The sequence below is a fragment of the Suricata suricatta genome, chromosome 7 (assembly GCF_006229205.1).
Source record: "Suricata suricatta isolate VVHF042 chromosome 7, meerkat_22Aug2017_6uvM2_HiC, whole genome shotgun sequence".
NCBI classification, from domain to species: Eukaryota; Metazoa; Chordata; class Mammalia; order Carnivora; family Herpestidae; genus Suricata; species Suricata suricatta.
In genome coordinates this window covers 94,377,202-94,394,693 of record NC_043706.1, presented here as the reverse complement: position 1 = coordinate 94,394,693, position 17,492 = coordinate 94,377,202, and the positions used below count along the sequence as shown (strand labels likewise).

At 54.9% G+C, this 17,492-nt stretch overlaps 3 protein-coding genes across 9 annotated transcripts in view; 2 read left to right on the top strand and 1 right to left on the bottom strand.

Moving 5' to 3' along the window:
* Window positions 1-800: 800 nt before the first annotated feature.
* Window positions 801-10,866, top strand: MICAL1 (microtubule associated monooxygenase, calponin and LIM domain containing 1). 5 transcript variants are annotated; one of them, XM_029943670.1, is made up of 24 exons: window positions 801-1,348; window positions 1,447-1,654; window positions 1,921-2,025; window positions 2,360-2,464; window positions 2,589-2,744; window positions 3,540-3,640; window positions 4,361-4,618; window positions 4,885-5,000; window positions 5,190-5,316; window positions 5,430-5,511; window positions 6,023-6,170; window positions 6,595-6,797; window positions 6,921-7,009; window positions 7,134-7,187; window positions 7,411-7,494; window positions 7,623-7,779; window positions 8,056-8,132; window positions 8,405-8,681; window positions 8,809-8,909; window positions 9,206-9,319; window positions 9,444-9,537; window positions 9,720-9,819; window positions 9,919-9,992; window positions 10,587-10,866. In XM_029943670.1, exons 1-24 carry the CDS (start codon window positions 1,091-1,093, stop codon window positions 10,733-10,735), a joined length of 3,237 nt encoding a protein of 1,078 aa, XP_029799530.1. In that variant the 5' UTR covers window positions 801-1,090; the 3' UTR covers window positions 10,736-10,866. The 5 variants fall into 5 exon arrangements, with proteins under 5 accessions (XP_029799530.1, XP_029799531.1, XP_029799528.1 ...); XM_029943671.1 differs by having other exon boundaries at window positions 802-1,348; window positions 6,595-6,785; window positions 7,146-7,187; XM_029943668.1 differs by having other exon boundaries at window positions 1,006-1,348; window positions 7,146-7,187.
* Window positions 10,867-10,997: 131 nt separating this feature from the next.
* On the bottom strand, window positions 10,998-14,286 carry SMPD2 (sphingomyelin phosphodiesterase 2). The gene is made up of 10 exons (XM_029943661.1): window positions 13,745-14,286; window positions 13,422-13,518; window positions 13,229-13,305; window positions 12,806-12,899; window positions 12,570-12,659; window positions 12,277-12,359; window positions 12,011-12,143; window positions 11,814-11,918; window positions 11,504-11,657; window positions 10,998-11,403 (listed from the first exon to the last, which is right to left on the bottom strand). The coding sequence occupies exons 1-10, from the start codon at window positions 13,792-13,794 to the stop codon at window positions 11,015-11,017; spliced, it is 1,272 nt and encodes a 423-aa protein (XP_029799521.1). The 5' UTR covers window positions 13,795-14,286; the 3' UTR covers window positions 10,998-11,014.
* PPIL6 (peptidylprolyl isomerase like 6) overlaps window positions 13,926-17,492 on the top strand; it is a 33,070-nt gene continuing 29,503 nt past the window's right edge. For 2 of the 3 annotated variants that reach the window (XM_029943662.1, XM_029943663.1), the window contains exon 1: window positions 14,104-14,504. In XM_029943662.1, the coding sequence (XP_029799522.1) occupies window positions 14,115-14,504 (390 nt within the window). In that variant the 5' untranslated portion in view covers window positions 14,104-14,114. Of the gene's footprint in view, window positions 14,505-17,492 lie in introns of all 3 variants that reach the window. The other variant, XM_029943664.1, reaches the window with a different exon arrangement.

Below are 17,492 nucleotides of genomic sequence, written 5' to 3'. Positions count from 1 at the left end.
GAGAGGGTCGGGGGAGGACATCAGCTCTGAGGACATGTCCCTATTGATGTCACCTCGTTTCCCCGTGGGCAACTCTGTTCTCTGTACCCTGTTATTTCTCCCAGTCTCAGCGTGGGAGGCTCCCTCGACGTCCTTCAAGTTGCGTGGGGGCCCGAGCGAGGGAGAGGGGGACAAAGAGAGGCCTTGTCTGGGGAGATTCCTGGGAGAGGGCGCCTGGGACGCACGGGGGGTGGGGCGGGGCCTCAATGCTAGTGGGAGGAAGCTGGGAGGAGGGAACCGGGCTGTCGTCCCCCAGCCACCCCCGGGGCCCACTGGAGCAGCTGCCAGTCACAGGGGAAGTGTTTTGACCACAGTGAGTCAGAAATAGATCTAGTCTTCCCTGAACCTCAGTCAGTCGCAACATCCTCTGGCTGTTTGTTGAGGTAGTTTGGGGGGCGGGATGGAGGGGGCGAAGCAGTTAGAGACTGCCTTCCCCTCTTCGAGAGGCAATCACGAGTGCCAGCGTGGCACGAAGGTCATCGAGAGGCCCTCACTGGGAGGCGAGGGGTGAGATGAGGCAGTAGGTGTGCTCTGCAGCCAGATGGCAGGTCTCAGGTCTGTCCCTGTGTGCACAGCAAGGAAAACTCTCCCTGTGGGCTGCCTGCCCTCTCCACGTCTGAGAATTTCTCCCACGCCCAGCTGCCAGGGCCTCATCAAGGCAGGAGGAGAATTCCTGCTCCCTGCGTTCCAGAGATGGAGCGGAGCTTGGCTCCCTGGAGAGGAGTGCTGAGCTGGAGATTCCCTGTCTCCCCGCCTGCCCACTGTGCCTAAGGCAGCTGATTTTTCCATTTCCAAATTTGGCAAATTTTCCTTGGAGTGGGAGGATAGGAGTTGTCTCTGGAGCAGATGGGGAGTGGGCTGGGAGAGAGGAGCAGAGCCAATCTGGGGTGGACCCAGAGTCCCCTGGGGGACACCAGCCTGCTTTCCTCTTCTCCCCATCCTTTTCCTTTCTTCCTTCCTCCAGCCTATTCCCCTGCTCTTCCCTCCTTGTCTCCAGCAGCTGCCTGTCTCTGCTCATCAGCTCCCGTCCCTGGGAGCCTCAGGGGCCTCCATGGCTTCCCCCACCTCCACCAACCCAGCACATGCCCACTTCGAGAGTTTTCTGCAGGCCCAGCTGTGCCGGGATGTGCTGAGCAGCTTCCAGGGGCTCTGCGGGGCCCTAGGGATAGAGCCTGGTGGGGGGCTACCCCAGTATCACAAGATCAAGGCCCAGCTCAACTACTGGAGTGCCAAGTCGCTGTGGGCCAAACTGGACAAGCGAGCAGGCCAGCCTGACTACCAGCAGGGCCGGGCCTGCGCCAGCACCAAGGTGGATACGCGCTGCCGGGGTGGGGCTTGGACAGTTGGAGGGGGGATTCAGAGGAGGGAGATGGGGTGCCATGCCCATACCGCCCTGTGTGTTCCCAGTGCCTGGTGGTGGGCGCTGGACCTTGTGGGCTGCGGGCTGCTGTGGAGCTGGCACTACTGGGGGCCCGTGTGGTGCTGGTGGAGAAGCGCACCAAGTTCTCTCGCCACAACGTGCTGCACCTCTGGCCCTTCACCATCCATGACCTTAGAGCGCTCGGCGCCAAGAAGTTCTATGGGCGCTTCTGCACAGGCACCCTGGACCACATCAGTGAGCACCATGTGGTGGCCTAGAGGGGCGGGTGAGCCTGGGTCTAGAGACAGTGGGGAGCTGCTGGGGCGGCCAAGAGGGCACAAGATTCACTTCAGCCAGATGACCTGAAGGACTCAGGTTCCTCATCTGTAAAATGGGCAGTTGAACTGAGTGATCTCTAAGACCTTTTCTAGCTCTGACCAGGAGAACACTAGTGCTTGGGCAGAGGGGCAGAGTGTTGTGCGGCCATGGGGTCCCTGGTCTTAATCTCCTCTCCCTTCCAGGCATCCGACAGCTTCAGCTGCTTTTGTTGAAAGTGGCGCTACTCCTGGGGGTGGAAATTCATTGGGGTGTCACTTTCATTGGCCTCCAGCCCCCTCCCAAAAAGGGTAAGTACTTCTCTGCTCCCAGGACTCCCATCTGCTAAGGGTATTTTGGCCTGTGGAAGAAAAAGGATGGGGTTGAGAGTCAACCGAGTCACCCTTGCTGTAGTGTGGACTTGTGCAAACCACACTGAACCTCATTTTGAGCATCTGTACAATATGTCCTTCCTCACCTACTTTGCACAGCTGTTGTGACGGTGTAATTTAATAGACAGTATGTCATTGCTTGCCAGACCATAAACTACAAAGCACTTTATGCATTTGTTTCACTGGCTTGTCCTGGGAATGTAGGGGCCCCTTCAGATTTCCACACCTTTGTGCCTCTCACATCTCCTGCCAGGTTGTGGTTGGCGTGCCCAGCTCCAGCCCAGCCCCCCAGCCCAACTGGCCAACTATGAATTTGATGTTCTTATCTCTGCTGCTGGAGGTAAATTCGTCCCTGAAGGTGAGTGAGTGGTCCTTTCCGTCAAAGAAGTCAGCATCTTGGGCTCCTCCTGGGCCTTTCTAGGCTCTCATAACCCTCATTCTCTTGCCAATACCCGCCTTCCCCAACTTGCATCCACTTCTAGGCTTCACAGTGCGGGAAATGCGTGGCAAACTGGCCATTGGCATCACGGTCAACTTTGTGAATGGGCGCACGGTGGAAGAGACGCAGGTGCCCGAGATCAGCGGCGTGGCCAGGATCTACAACCAGAGCTTCTTCCAGAACCTGCTCAAAGCCACAGGTTGGGACCTCCTCTAGTAGATCTCCCCTCCCTCTGACTGACTGTGGGCTGGCTGCTTCCTCTCCCTGCCTAACCTGTTCTCAGTCCAGGTAATCACACACTTTCTGACTTTGTGGTCTCACCTGCAAAGAACCTGTGGCCCGGGTGATTCAGTAGGCACAGCCCCACTTGGCTGCCCAGCATGAGACGTCTCGGAAATCTTTCACAAATGCATGGGATTTTGCTTTGTGCTTCATTATATATGACTTTAAAAAAATGTTTTTAAGTTTAATTTATTTTGAGAGAGAGCATGAGCAGGGGAGGGGCAGAGACAGGGAAAGAAAGAATCTTAAGCGGGCTCCATGCTGTCAGCACAGAGCCTAATGAAATCAAGAGTCTGATGCTTAACCGACTGAGCCACCCAGGCACCCTCTTTATGTATGATTTAATATAAAAGTGATATAAATTAAAAATGAAAGTGTGCTTCAAGAAGATGCTCTAGATTTACTTTGGCTTTGCAATGCCTGCCTCCCTGCGGTGTACACATCCCAGTTAGAGAAGCCCAGCTTTCATCTGCAAGCATGGCGCAGGTCTCCTAGCTGCCACCCATCCAGGTTTCTCTTTTTACTCCCAAGTCCTCAGGCCTCCCCGGCCCAGGACAGGTGGTCCATCCATCCTGCCACCAGAACCCATGGGCCCATGTGCAGGGGACACTCAACTGCAGTCTAAGCTGTGGTCAAGCATGGGATGGGGTGTTTGGAGAGGGGACACAGAGTAAGAAGGAGACACATCTCCCCCTGTGTTGTCCTCCCCCAGGCATTGATCTGGAGAACATTGTGTACTACAAGGATGACACCCACTATTTTGTGATGACAGCCAAGAAGCAATGCCTGCTGCGGCTGGGGGTGCTGCGTCAGGTGGGGCCTGGGCCCAGGCAGGGAGGGGCTGGGCAGCGGGCCCTGGGAGGTAGAGGCCAGCCCTGGACACAGTGTCCCCCACCCCCCTTTTTGTGGAGGGAGCCTGTCCTCTTCTGCCTTTGTCCTGACATTTTCTCCACCTCAACAAGCTCTTCTTCCCTGGGATTTCCATGGCAACCTGCATCCTATCCCAACCCCTATGCCAGCCATGGAGCTACATGGGTAAGCTCTATGAGGGCAGGGGTTTTGTCTCTTTGTCCTTTTTGCTTGCTGATGATTCCCAGGGCCTTGAAGGGTGCCTTGTGTATAGTCAGCTCCCAGTAAATATTTGCTGAATGAACCAGCTGAAAACCTACTATGTGCTAGGTACTGTGTTGAGAACTTTATATGGATTTTCTCACCTAAATTCCCATAAGTACCTTGAGAAGTTAGGTGTGTCATCTCTAAATGATGGGGAAACTGAGGCTGAGAGGTTCAGGACTCAGTCCAAAGCAAGTGCACTATAACAGTAATGGTAAAAGGCCTGGAGGGCAGAATGGGGCTTGGGTGAGTCCTGAGGAAGGGGCTGGAGAATGAGAGGCTGGACTTTCTAGTCCAGCTCAGCCTTCACCTGCTCGGTAGTCTGAGGAAGCACTCCCGTAGGGCCTCAGTATGTGCACCTTCTCCGCCCAAGGGGATGGGCTGCCCAGCTGACCCTGCTGGTTCTGATCTGTCCTGTAGGACTGGCCGGACACTGACCGCCTGCTGGGCAGTGCCAATGTGGTACCCGAGGCTCTGCAGCGCTTTGCCAGGGCAGCTGCTGACTTTGCCACCAACGGCAAGCTTGGGAAGCTGGAGTTTGCCAAGGACGCCCACGGGCGGCCTGATATCGCTGCCTTTGACTTCACAAGCATGATGAGGGCAGAGAGTTCTGCTCGAGTGCAGGAGAAGCATGGCGCCCGCCTGCTGCTGGGGCTGGTGGGGGACTGCCTGGTGGAGGTGAGGGGTCAGGGCTTCCTGATTGGGGGAGGAGGAGGAGGGATTTCGAGAAGCAGGGACTCATTGTGAGGAGGCGCAGGGGCTCCATGGTGGGGGGAGGAAGGTTGCCTCCTGGGAAGGAGGGGGTAAAAAAAGGTATGCTCTTTGTGGGGAGGAGCGAGGGCTACTTGGTGTGATGTGGGGCCTCCTCAGCTATGATTTTGGGGGCACCTGGGCTTGGGACTCTCACTGAACCATTTCTGTTTCCTTTCTTTCTAACCTTGCAGCCCTTCTGGCCCCTGGGGACTGGAGTGGCTCGGGGCTTCTTGGCAGCCTTTGATGCCGCCTGGATGGTGAAGCGGTGGGCAGAGGGTGCTGGGCCCCTAGAAGTGTTGGCAGAGCGGTGAGGCCTGAGTTGGGGGTGTGTGGAGGGCATGGGTAGAAATAGGACTAGGATCAGGAAGAGGGTGGGGGTGCTGGGTGAATAGATGGGGGGCACGGGCAAGAGAATAAAAGAGCCTGGTAGCTCTTGAGAGATGGGTGCTGATTCGTGCTTCCCCTTGTGCCCTGGCCCTTGCCCTTACTCCCCCAGGGAGAGCTTGTACCAGCTCCTCTCACAGACATCCCCAGACAACATGCACCGCAACGTGGCCCAGTATGGGCTGGACCCCGCCACCCGCTACCCCAACCTGAACCTCCGGGCCGTGACTCCGAATCAGGTCAGAGCCCCTGGCACTGCCCCTGTGGGCGAGCCCTACCCCACGTGGGCCCCTCCCCCCTGGGCTGAGGCAGGCTGTCAGCCTGCCTTGAGACCTGAAAGGGGCTGCCTTAGGTACAAGACCTGTATGACGTGGTGGCCAAGGAGCCTGTGAGAAAGAAGAGTGACAAGATAGATGGAGGAAAGCCAGCCACAGGTGAGCAAGCCCTCCTTCAGGGGCCGTGTCCCCAGTACTTATCACCCAGTGCAGTGCAAGCACCAACCATCAGAACAACTGCAGCCTTGGGCTGGGAGCTGATGGTGGGGGCTTCTGGGGGCCCCTGCAGAGTGGAGGGGCACAGCAGCAGTCCGGTCTGGGTGCAGGATATCAGTTTTTCAATGACCTCTCTGGCCCCAACAGCCAGAGTGGCTGACGGCAGCTGTGCTGCCCTTCCAGCCTTGCAGACCCCAGACCTGCCCTCCAGTTGAGTCTTCGGAAGTCCCTTGTCTCTCAGTGCTTAGCCTCCTGCCCTCGGTGCTTTAGTGATTCCACCTGATTTCATTTCTACACTTTATTCCAAAAAAAATTGAGATGAAAGCAGTGAGGGTTAAGTTGGTGCCCCTGCAGGGGTGGGTCCTGCCTCCACCTCCTATACTGACCCCCGTGCCCATCGCCCGGGGCACCTTTGAGCCAGGGCCCTTGAGCACAGCACAGCCTCCTCTCTCAGGGTTGGCAGGCACCCAGGAGGAATTGCTACGCTGGTGCCAGGAGCAGACGGCTGGGTACCCGGGTGTCCATGTCACCGACTTGTCGTCTTCCTGGACTGACGGGCTGGCTCTGTGTGCCCTGGTGCACCGGCTGCGGCCTGGCCTGCTGTGAGTTGGAGACTGGGCTCAGGGGTCCCTGGCAGTCCATCCCTCTTTCATGCCTCTGTTCCTCCTTCTACCTGAAGCAGTGTGGACTGGTGGGGAGACCACTGTGTAGGAATTACACAGTTGAGTGCCAGGACCACCTCTTGCTGGTAGTCCTGCTTACATCACTTCCCTGCCTGAGTCTCGTGAGAGTCCAGTGCATTCAGTAGGGGAGGCTTGTGAGTGGCAGAGCACCCCCAAGGCCAGAAAGTTGTCACTGGGCAGGTGGGGAGTGGGAGGGAGTGTGTACATCAGAGAATTAGCCCCTCATGCCCTATGCTCCCTTTATACCCCACTAGCCCCTGCTTGCTGCCCTCTCCCCATCCTCTCCCCCTTGCATGGGGTCAGGTTCTAGTCTCCGATTGGCTTTTCTCCGCGACATCCATAGGGAACCGTCAGAGCTGCAGGGGGTGGATGCCCTGAAAGCGACTGCCTGGGCACTGAGGATGGCGGAACATGAGCTGGGCATCACACCCGTGCTGTCTGCAAAGGCAGTGGTGGCAGGGCGCGACCCGCTGGGCCTCATCGCCTACCTCAGCCACTTCCACAGTGCCTTCAAGAGCATGGCCCACAACCCAGGTGGCCTGGAGGGTAGGTGGGTGGCACGGGGGTGTGGGAGGCGCCCTCTGAGGGACAGCTGAGAGAGGTATCCCGGGCTGGACTGTAGCGGTCTGTTCTGGGGCTCTAGTATTGGTTTCTCATATACCCTGCCAGGCTCTGTCAGCCCCAGCTCTCCGGGGACCTCCAGTGCTGTGCTGTTCCTTGGCAAACTGCACAGGACCCTGCAGCGGACCCGTGCCAAGGTGGGGAGTCTGGGCAGGGTTGCAGCAGGGCAATACACTGCTAGTGGGAATCCTTGGGGTGATGGGGAGGAGGTTCAGAATAGGGGGAAGGCTGGGGCTCAGAGCTCCCATGCTTAGAGTGTAGGACTTGTTGCAGGAAAATGGGGAGGATACTGGTGGCAAGAAGCCGCGCCTGGAGGTAAATGCATGTAGGAGCTGGACAGTCCCCTGCTCTATTCCCTGGGTACTCTTGTCTATGTCCTGTCCCCTCATGTCTTGCTCCCTACCCCAGGCCCTATAACCTTCTCTCCCCCCCATCTCGGTTCCCTTCCTGTCTTGCTTCTCTTCCAGCCCTTTCTATTCTCTACACATAGCCACTCTCCAGCTCCTCTACCTCCCCGCCCAAACACTTACCTCCTTAGGTAGATGCTAAGACCCCAAGTACTGAGGAGCCACCTGTTCCAGAGGCTGGTGTACCCCAGACACCCCCATCCCAACACCAAGAGGTGAGCAAGGGGGCCCTGTCTGCAGACAGAGGCCTGGGGAGGCCAAGGAGCGGTGTTTCAAGGATCAGGAAGACCTTTGCAAGCTGGCCCGGACCCCAGCTGAGCCTGTGGTCTGGGGTTTGGTGCAGGCTGGCGCTGGGGACATGTGTGCACTTTGTGGGGAACACCTCTACATCCTGGAACGCCTCTGTGCTGATGGCCGTTTCTTTCATCGGAGCTGCTTCCGCTGCCATACCTGTGAGGCCACGTTGTGGCCGGGTGGCTATGAGCAGCACCCCGCAGATGGTAAGGGGGCCTGGGAGATCTCCACAGACACTTTGGGCCTGGCCTTGCCTTGGGACAAGGATCTTGAAACTGCAGGGGAAGTGGGGGTACTGAGCATGAGGTGGCAACAGGCTCAAGATGGCACTTGAGTTCCCCTGGGTTCAAGGTCTTCTCTGTCCCCTCCAAACCCCTAAATGTGTTCTAAGGAACCAGGACACCAGAAGAAATTCACCTACAAATCCGAAGTCCTGTCACCCCCGACACCCTCATGTCTTCTCCCCTTCTCTTCCTCCCCAGGACATTTCTACTGCCTCCAGCACCTGCCCCAGACAGGCCAGAAGGAGGATGGCAGTGACCAAGGCCCTGAGAGTCAGGTAAAAGCTGTGAAACTGCTGGAGTGTGGGAAACAGTCAAGGGATCTAAGCCCAGCCGACTTTGCTGGGGGAACTGGACGTTCTCCAGACAAAGCTCCGTGAAGGCAGGGTTTTTATCTTATTGATTTATCTCAAGTGTCTAGAACACTGCCCTGACACGTTTCAGTAAACGGCGTAAGTGAATGAATGCCAGAAGCCGCAGTTGTCTAAAGGGGCAGCCTCAGCCCCACAATGGGCAGATGGCTGACCAGACCACGTGCTGGCTTTTCCAGGACCTCCCCACACCAGATGAAAACAGCATGCCATCAGGGCCCTCAGCTGCTGTCACCCCCCAGGAGGAGACCGGTCCTGTCCCAAGCCCCAGCCAGCCTACTCGTCAGCGGATCCGCCTGTCCAGCCCAGAACGCAAGCAGCTGTCCTCACTTAATCTCACCCCTGACCCGGAACTGGAGCCCCCACCCAAGCCTCCCCGCAGCTGCCTTGCCTTGGCCCGCCAGGCCCTGGAAGGCAGCTTTGTCGGTTGGGGAATGCCAGTCCAGAGCCCCCAAGGTAACTGCTTTGCCCAGACATGCACATCCAGAGTAGGGATGCCACGGGTGGTACCAGGACTTCTGAAAGGGAAGTACTGGGGAGTGGAAAGGGAGGCGTGGGCCCATGCCATGTCTACTCTGTTCAGTTCCTGTGGCCATGGAGGAGGAGGAGGAAGAGAGACCATCCTCCAGTGAGGAGGAAATGGAGGAAGAGGAAGCTGTGACTTTGGACTCAGACACAGAGCAGGTGAGCAGGAGGAACCTGGCCACCTACTCTGGGGAAGCCAGCACACATCCAGGAAGTAGGCCCCCCACCGCCGACCACAGGATAGACCTGTAGAAAGCCCCCACCCGCTTTGAGCCAGTCTTTCAGAATGTCTTCTCCCCATGTGACTCAGGTCTCTAAGCCTCAGTCTTTTCTACCAGAACTCACCCTACCTACGGCCAGCCCAGGAGCTTTCCTCCCTTCCAAACAAAGCTTCCCTGGCCCCTATCCAACAGGGGGGCCAGGCCCTACCCCTGACCGGCCTGACCCTGCTGTAGGCTCTGCAGATCTTGGCCAAGAACTCAGGCACCATGAGCAAGTACCCAACGTGGCGGCGGACTCTGCTGCGCCGTGCTAGGGAGGAGGAGATGAAGCGGTTCTGCAAGGCCCAGGTGAGGGGTCTGGGGCTTTGCAGAAGCTCTGACGGGGTCAGACCTGACATGGGATCAGACTTTCTCCGCTGCTCTTTCTTGAACAATCCAAAGACTCCTGGGCCTCCTGTCTTGCACCCCTCAGGCCGTCCAGCGGAGACTAAATGAAATTGAGACCGCTCTAAGGGAGCTGGAGGCTGAGGGCGTGAAGCTGGAGCTGGCCTTGAGAAGCCAGAGCAGTGAGTAAAGAGAGGAGGGCCAAGCTGGGACATCCCTCTGCCTCCTAGCTGTGCATTCAGCCCCAGCAGTGCCTCACCCCACCAGGCCCTGCCTCCACAGGCTCCATTCCTCATGCCCCCGACACCCGTGACCCTGGTTAGAGACCACCTGACCACAGTCCCCCACTCTTCCTTCCCATCAGGATCCCCAGAACAGCAAAAGACACTGTGGCTAGAACAGCTGCTCCAGCTCGTTCAGAAGAAAAACAGCTTAGTGGCTGAGGAGGCAGAGCTCATGATCACGTAAGGGACAGGGGGTGGGGACAGTGGCATGAGCCAGACCCTAGCCAGCTCGTTGGGCACCTGGGACAGCCGTGCCTCTTCAATCCCTGCCCTCCACAGGGTGCAGGAGCTGAAACTGGAGGACAAACAGTGGCAGCTGGACCAGGAGCTACGAGGCTATATGAACCGGGAAGGTAGGTGGGGCGTAGAGAGAGGCAGACATCATGGGGCTGGTGTTTGCAGACACGTGACCGCAGACACTGATCAAGCAACATGGTCCTCCAGTCTGAGTGCCTCTGAGACATTTCAGGAGGAAGCCAGAGAATGGGGCCCCAAGACCCTACTCTGCCTTCAGTTCAATCAGGGCTGCACAACTGGGCTTTTACCTAAGATTGACTTTAAAAATGGTGCTTAGCTGGGGCGCCTGGCTGCCTCAGGTGGAAGAACATGCAACTCTTGATCTCGAGGTCATGAGTTCAAACCCCACGTCGAGTGTGGATATTACATACATATGTGGATATTACATACATACACACACACATATACACATATATATGTGTGTGTGTGTGTATATATATATATATATATATATAAACCGATCAATCTAAAATTAAAATGGTGCTGCTACTAAACAATGCTAGAAAACCAATGGGTTTTTTTTACAGTGATCATCCTCATTTTACACAACTCCTACCTAGTTGTGGAAGCCACATAGGCCAGGACTAGGTTGTGCCTTTCCTGCCTCCCTGTGTAGTTCCCTGTTCTCTAACTTTCGTCTTCTTCATCAGAAATCCTGAAGACCCCTGCGGACCGGCAGGCTGAGGACCAGGTCCTGAGGAAGCTGCTGGATGTGGTGAACCAGCGAGATGCACTCATCCGCTTCCAGGAGGAACGCAGGCTCAGTGAGCTGGCCTCAGAGCCGGGGGCCCAGGGCTAGCAGACGGGGGGCCACCTGCCCTCTTCCCTACGAGGACCACCACCTCACCCGAGGACTGTGCCACCCTGTTCATCTGGGCTGCCTGGGAAGGGGCCTTACTGTTTACAATAAAAATGTTCCTGCGACACACAGGGCTTGGCTGCCTGCAGGTGAGATGCAGGGTATGCAGAGCAGACAGAGGTGTAAGAGCCGGACACTCTATATTATGACAGTCATACTGACCTTGGCCCCAACCACTGCTTCTACAAGGAAAAGACAGAGCCACAAAAGTGTCAGGCTTTATTGTTCCTCAGATCTGTCCCCCTCCTGCTGCCCCAAGAGCAGGGCTGGCTGAGACTCTGGGCCCAGGTCCTGGGCCTCCCTTGCCCTGCCCAGCACATGCTGGAGCTCCGCCCAGGACCTAGATAAGCCCTTGGCCTCCTGCATGTGGAAGAGATAGACCGCCCCCACCCCCAACAGCAGTCCTACACTGGGAGTCCAGAGCAGTATGGCGACTTCCCGGACCTCTCCTTTGGCTGCCAGAGCACACAGCAACACCAGGAGCAGCAGTCCTAGACCAATCACGTAGCCAGCGAAGGTGGCCCATCTGCAAGCTTGAGCCATGCCCAGGTCCAGCTCTGCCAAGGCCTCCTTTAACACACTGACCAATGGTGACCTTTCTGCTGAACCTAGAACAAGGCAGGGTAGTGGGGCAGGAGAGAGAGGGTCAGAGTGGAGGGGCTGCCTTGTGGTGGGGAGGGACCCAGGGAAAGGGTGGGGGTATCTTACCATGAGTAGGGCTGGGGGTGTGCTGGGGGGGACTGTGTCTCACACACAGAGTCGCCATCAGGGCCTCATGATCAGAGAGGGGGGTGCCACCATGAGGATCATGGCCTGTAGTGGTTCGAAGAGTCTTACAGGAGATGTAGAGCCCAGAAACTGCCTAGGAAAAGTAAGGGCCAGAGAGAAACTTATTTGAAGGCCTCTTCCCATTCTCAAGCCATCAGGGATCTAAGACTAGACCAGGTGGACAAAGCACAAACTGGTGAAAGACAAAGAGACACAGTGGGTGAAGACACATTGAGGGGAGAGTCCTGACCTTGTACAGCACATAGTCAATGCGGATGCCAAGGGGAAACGGCTCTAGCTCCCGCTGGTTGATGTAGCAGTTCTCAGGTACCATCGTATAGCCTTCTTCAGAGCCCTAGGCAAATACGGGGTGCGTGCCACGACTTAGGGGAGAAGGAGGAGAGAAGCTGGGGTTGTAGGCATGGAAATAATCAGGCAGGTCCTCACCTTGAAGTCCCGGGTCTCAAGGTAGGCATCGTGCAGCCCTGTCCATTCCTTCAGGAGGCGGCAGCCCAGGTCTTTTGGGTGCAAGTTAAGGTCCCCGCACAACAGAACCACATCGGCCTTCTTGGACGTGTGGCTGGGGGAACGAGCTTGGTGAGGCAGGAGTTCTTCCCTGACCAGCTGTACCCACCTAGAAGTGGGGCCTTGGCCACCCCTCCACCCCTGACCCCATCCCACTTCCCCTGTCAAGCCCAGCCAGGCTCACACACTGGATGAACTGGGCCAGTTCCCAAGCTTGGGCCACACGATGTGCTAGGTAGATGTCCTTCTGTCGACTGTACTCGGCATGGAGCTGAGCAAGATAGGTGAGATTATAACAGATGAGATTGTGGGCGAGGGTCTCAAAGACAGGTCTGAATCATGCTGGTTAAAAGATGGGCAAACCTTGCCTACTAGCCTTAGGAGATCCTGTCCCCACACCTCACTCCCAGGAAGCCCAGCTAGAGTGATCCCATCTCTCCCTCCCAGGACCAGGCTGCCTGTCCATGCCAGCTTCACTCACATGGGTCACGTAGGCATTGAGTACCAATCCACTTAGATGGAGCACCAGCAGCCCCACAGCCTTCCCACAGAACCAGTCTCCATGATGGATCTGCAGGCAAGAGGGAGCAGGGATCAGGGCACTGCTACCCTCCTTCTGCCCATCCCCTGCAGCCCAAGAAAGGCTGTCTCCTTTACCATGTGTTCCCTTTCCCCAGGTGGAAAAGGGTGGTGGAAGAAATCTGATAGAAGACTTACCATGTAGGGGTACCCATTGAGGGTGTAGACGTGCTGGGTGAATTCCTGAATTGAATGCTTGGAGAAGACGCAGAGGCCACTGCCAATGATGCCACTGTAAACCAAATTCCAGTTAACCGCCAGAAAAGCAGAAAGAGAAATACCAGCCCTCTTCCCCTCCCTGGTCTCCCAGCTTGTCTCAGCTACTTTTTTCTCTCTGTTGCTGAGATCAGCACAGAGGAACACTCAAAGCAACAGCCTTTGTGGGGTGACATGTGTGACTCCATAAAGCTGGGATGGGCTGAACAGATAGGATTTTCCTGGTTCCACCTAGTCTGCACCCACACACAGAGGAGGACTCTGGGTGCCAATGGGATAGGGAGGGGCTAGCAGGGCCAAGAGTTTCCAGATCTGAAAAGTTTCCCAGACCAGAAGGTTTCTCACCTCCTAAAGTAGTGTGCGGCTGGGTAGGTGGGCAACAGCTTCTGTCTCAGGTACTGGAAGTCCTGCTCACTCCAGACCTGAGGGAAGGGGTGAGGATGCCTGCCTGTCTCCCCTCCCCCGGGACAAGTTCTCTCCCGCGCCCCCAGCCGCCCCCGTCCCAGCCAGGGTTCCACACCAGTTCTGCACTGCCCACCTCTTCCAGGAGAGCTAGGTCGAAGCTTTCCATGTTTAGAAAGTCTCCCAGGCGCTTCACGCGGTCACCCCGGTTCTTGCTCAGGTAGGGAATGCCCCTGAGGACGAGAAGGGTCGGGGAAGGTGATGGCTGGAGGCGCTCCGCTCTGCGTGCTCCACCGGAGCTGGGACCAGGCGTGGGCCTGGAAATGCGGATGGCCCCCGGACCCGGACACCTTAGGACAGGGGAGAGAGCCGCGGCCGGGATGTGAGGAAGGCCGCCTCCCTCTGACTGTGGGTGCGAATAGATCTGGAGCCCCCGCCCCGCCCCGCGGGCGCTCTCACCAACAGTTGAGGTTAAAGATCCTGAGTCGCAGTGAGAAGTTGGGCTTCATGGCGAGGATGGTCCGGGGACGCGGGACGGCACTGTCAAGCCTGCGACGGCCGCAGCGCGGACGGGTGCGAGCAGGCGGCACCTCCTCCCGGGGCGGCACGCACAGGTGGTCGGCCCCGCCCCCGCGCTCTCCCGAAGGCCGCGGCCTCCCAGCTCCCGCCGCTCAGGCCCTGGGCCGGGGTCCGACTACGTTACCCGGGCAAGCGGCCCACTGGCCCCCAACTGGTTGCCTACCGACCCGGAAAGGCCATCTGCTGCGAAGTTGGGTGCTGCCGGGAGGCGAGGGCCACGCGCGAGGTCCCTGAGGGGGAGGGATACCGGATGGGAGTTCGGGCCGGCGGCCAGCCGGGTCGAGGCACACAGGACGCGGAGCTCTCCGTTCCTTTGCGAGGAAACTCCGTCCCGGGCCACAGCCTCGCGCCCGGCTCACCAGCAACAGGCGCAAAGTTCATCAAAGACCCGCCCGTCGGCCCCCTCCCCCTCGCGTCCTTCCTTTCTGCCGGCGACGGGGGCGGAGCCACGCGGTTGCCGTGGCGACGCGCAGTGTTTGTGCTCGGAGCAATCCCCAGCGCCGCCATGGCTAGCCAGCAGCAGTGCCGGCCAAGGCCGACCCCATGTGGCTCGAAGTCACCGCCAGAGCAGCCGCTGCAGGTGAAGGTGGTGGGGCTCTTCAAAAGCTCCAGCTTTCACATCGCGAAGAGCGCTGCCGAGGTAACCGCGAGAATAACCACAAGTGCTCTTCCGGCTTCCCGGTCTCGCGCCTCCTGGTGACCCGGATCGAAGTTCGGGGACGTAGGGAGGTGTCCTTGCAGGCAGAGCAGTGTCTGTCTGTACCTCCCAGGGGTCAGGGTCGGGTCGGGCGGACGTTGCAGTACCAGGAGGGCTTCCTTTAAAGGGGTATCCGAACGAAGGAAAATTCAGAACCTTTCTGGGTGGAGGAGGAGAATTTCCCCCTCTACAGACCCACATTTTATTTTCACATTTTTACGTGATTTATAGATTTTAAAAATTCATGAAAAAAATGTTTAGAAATAAGTGATACCGCATAACTACAGTTTTTGTTTTGTTTTGTTACAAGCTCCCTTCCCAAGTTTTTGGAAACTTCATTTGGGAAGGTTTCTTTTCTCTCCTTTAAATTTTCTATAGCAGTTACTACATTCCAATGGAATTAGGTGCTTAAGGAATTTCTTAACAAATGACCCACAAGTGCTTTGGAGAATCCAGATATTACTTTGCAAACACACCAGCCGATATCAAAGGAAAAACACTTTAAGCAATTGGAAGAATTTGGCCGGGTTAGTAATGGTGCAGCACAAATATTATGCATATATAAGTATTGAAATGTATGAAATGTAGAAATGCAGAATTCAGCACATCTCTGGGGTGTGCTCCGGGAATGCTATTGTAAGATTATGCCAAAATCTTCTTCAGAACCTCTCTAGACTCCCAGGACCATGCCCTATGTTTGTATCCCCCAAAATATCAAGCCAGATAGCTGACACAATGTTCTAAAATAGAAGAAATTTTAAACAATTCGTGCCTTCTTGCCTGCTGTGTGCAATTGCATCAAATTAAGAAACAGTCACTGTTGACCTTAAAAGAGCCGGTTATTTTACCAGCAAAATGGGTTTATTTGGTAATAACACAGGAATTGCAATTTAGGACATATAAGCTATGGCAAACTAAGGATAATATGGGAGATCAAAGGAGAGGTACATAGAGAAAAGGAAGAAGCTGGGCAGGGCTGCTTTGATAGAAGGTGAGAGTTCAGGGGGGTGATAGTTTCTCACTGGTTGAGTTGTGGTATTATCTTATTGGCCAAGCTTGTTGCAGAAAAAGGAGACATTTCTCCCTGCCTGCTGCGGGAGTAGTAAAATAGACTTCTGTAGGGAGTGCAAGGTGTATCTCTTCCTGACCTACTGGTGTCCGCCATTGAGTGGTGGTAAGGCATGAGAGCTCCCCCTTCTGGCCTCCTGACTCCATTAAAAATTTTTTTTCTTTTAAATTTTTAAATTTATTTTTTGAAAGAGAAAGGGTGCAAGGGGGAAAGGATTAGAAGGAGAGAGAGAGAATCTCAAGCAGGCTCTATGCTCATCACATGGGGCTCCATCAAATGACTGAGAGATCATGACCTGAGTTAAAATCAAGAGGGGGATGGTCAACCCACTAAGCCAGGTGCCCCCGACTCCATTTTAAATGAGGCTCTTTTTATTCAGTCTCACAGTAGCCAATTTGTGAAGTTGGTGAAGTTTACATCAAGAGGAAGAGAACAAGTGAGAAGTCTGTTTAAACGATACATGGATCATCAAAATAAACAGAAATCATTGACTGTTAGCTGGACTGACGGGATCTATAACATTTATGGCTTAAGTTGTATTTAAGGAGTTGGGGGACTTTTTCCCTTGTTTTCCTTTAGCCCCTTTTCCGAGGGCACATGTTTTCTGTGCCTGCTCCACACTGTGGAAAAGGCGTTGGCAGTTTTTTTCCTGTAAAGTCTAGATATTAAATTATTAGGCCTTTAGGGCCATAGGCTCTCAGCCACAACTATTTGACTGTGTACTTGTGCGAATGTGGCCACAGACAATATGTAAATGAGTGGTGCTTTTAATAAAAATTAAGGATACTGAAATTTGATTTGCATATGATTTCACATGACATGGAATGATTCCTTTTGTTTCAGCTGCTTAAAATCTAAAAAGTCTAACTCGCTCTCAAGCCTTACAAAAACAGGCAGCATGCCAGATTCGGCCTGCTGGGCACAGTTTGCCAAACCCTGTTGTAGAGGATACTAAGTTGAGGAAATGATGTCTTTGTTATATTCATAAGATTAATTTTCCCTTTCTTAAGCTTTTGCCTACTGTACCGCTATTTGAATACGAAAATGTATTGATGTAAATGCCATTAGCTTATCTTAATAAAGGATCCTTGAATAATTTCTCAACATGATCATTTGGTGAGCAATCCTGAATACCTAACACGCTGACAGAGATTTAGATTTGTGAAGAGTCAGCATCACATAGATTCTGTTTGGGATGTAGCCTGTTCTAGACACTAAATTACGAAGAAAGTATGATTAAGTATGCTTAATTTGAAAACAACTGGGCTTATTAGTTCTTCTAGGTGGTCCCCCCGTTAGAAACACAATTGCCTCAAACCAAACACGGACACTGGAACAAAGGTCACATCATCATCTGTTGGTTGGGCAGGAGTCTACGAAGGAAATGACCCAACGCCATTGTCCTCTTTGGCTCCCCTTGGTCCCGTAGGCAGGATACACTCACGTCGTGGCTCTCTCCCCCTTGGAATATCCACCCCTGATGAAGCATGCCAAACCGGTGCCCTCTTTTAGATCACAGTAGGACCTCTGAGCACCTTCCTTAGTGGAGAAGGTACAGAGTGCAGCAGCCAGCTGTCCCTTTTCCCACGTGGACACGTCTACTGGGACCCTCTCAGCAAGGCGAGGCCTAATTGGTATTGCCTTACCTGCCTTCTCTTGCTTTACCAGGAGGCAAAGTGCAACATGTCAGGGCTCAGAACATTTTTTGACAGGAATTGTTAACCAGTAGGAATTTTCTCTGATTCATATAGACAAAATAGTAAAGGTTAAACCAAAATGTGCTTAATACCTAAAATATTTAATATATAGTATTTTCTATTTTTGTGGGGTATAATCACAACACTATTCCTTTGGTCATTATC

Coding starts and splice junctions, on each gene's coding strand:
- SMPD2 (XM_029943661.1), bottom strand. CDS start 13,794: ATGAAGCCCAACTTCTCACTGCGACTCAGGATCTTTAACCTCAACTGT. Junction 12,660..12,805: donor TCAATGGGTACCCCTACATG/GTAAGTCTTCTA, acceptor TCTTGCCTGCAG/ATCCATCATGGAGACTGGTT. Junction 11,658..11,813: donor TTGACTATGTGCTGTACAAG/GTCAGGACTCTC, acceptor TACTTTTCCTAG/GCAGTTTCTGGGCTCTACAT.
- MICAL1 (XM_029943670.1), top strand. CDS start 1,091: ATGGCTTCCCCCACCTCCACCAACCCAGCACATGCCCACTTCGAGAGT. Junction 7,010..7,133: donor TGCAGCGGACCCGTGCCAAG/GTGGGGAGTCTG, acceptor CTTAGAGTGTAG/GACTTGTTGCAGGAAAATGG. Junction 8,133..8,404: donor ACCAAGGCCCTGAGAGTCAG/GTAAAAGCTGTG, acceptor TGGCTTTTCCAG/GACCTCCCCACACCAGATGA.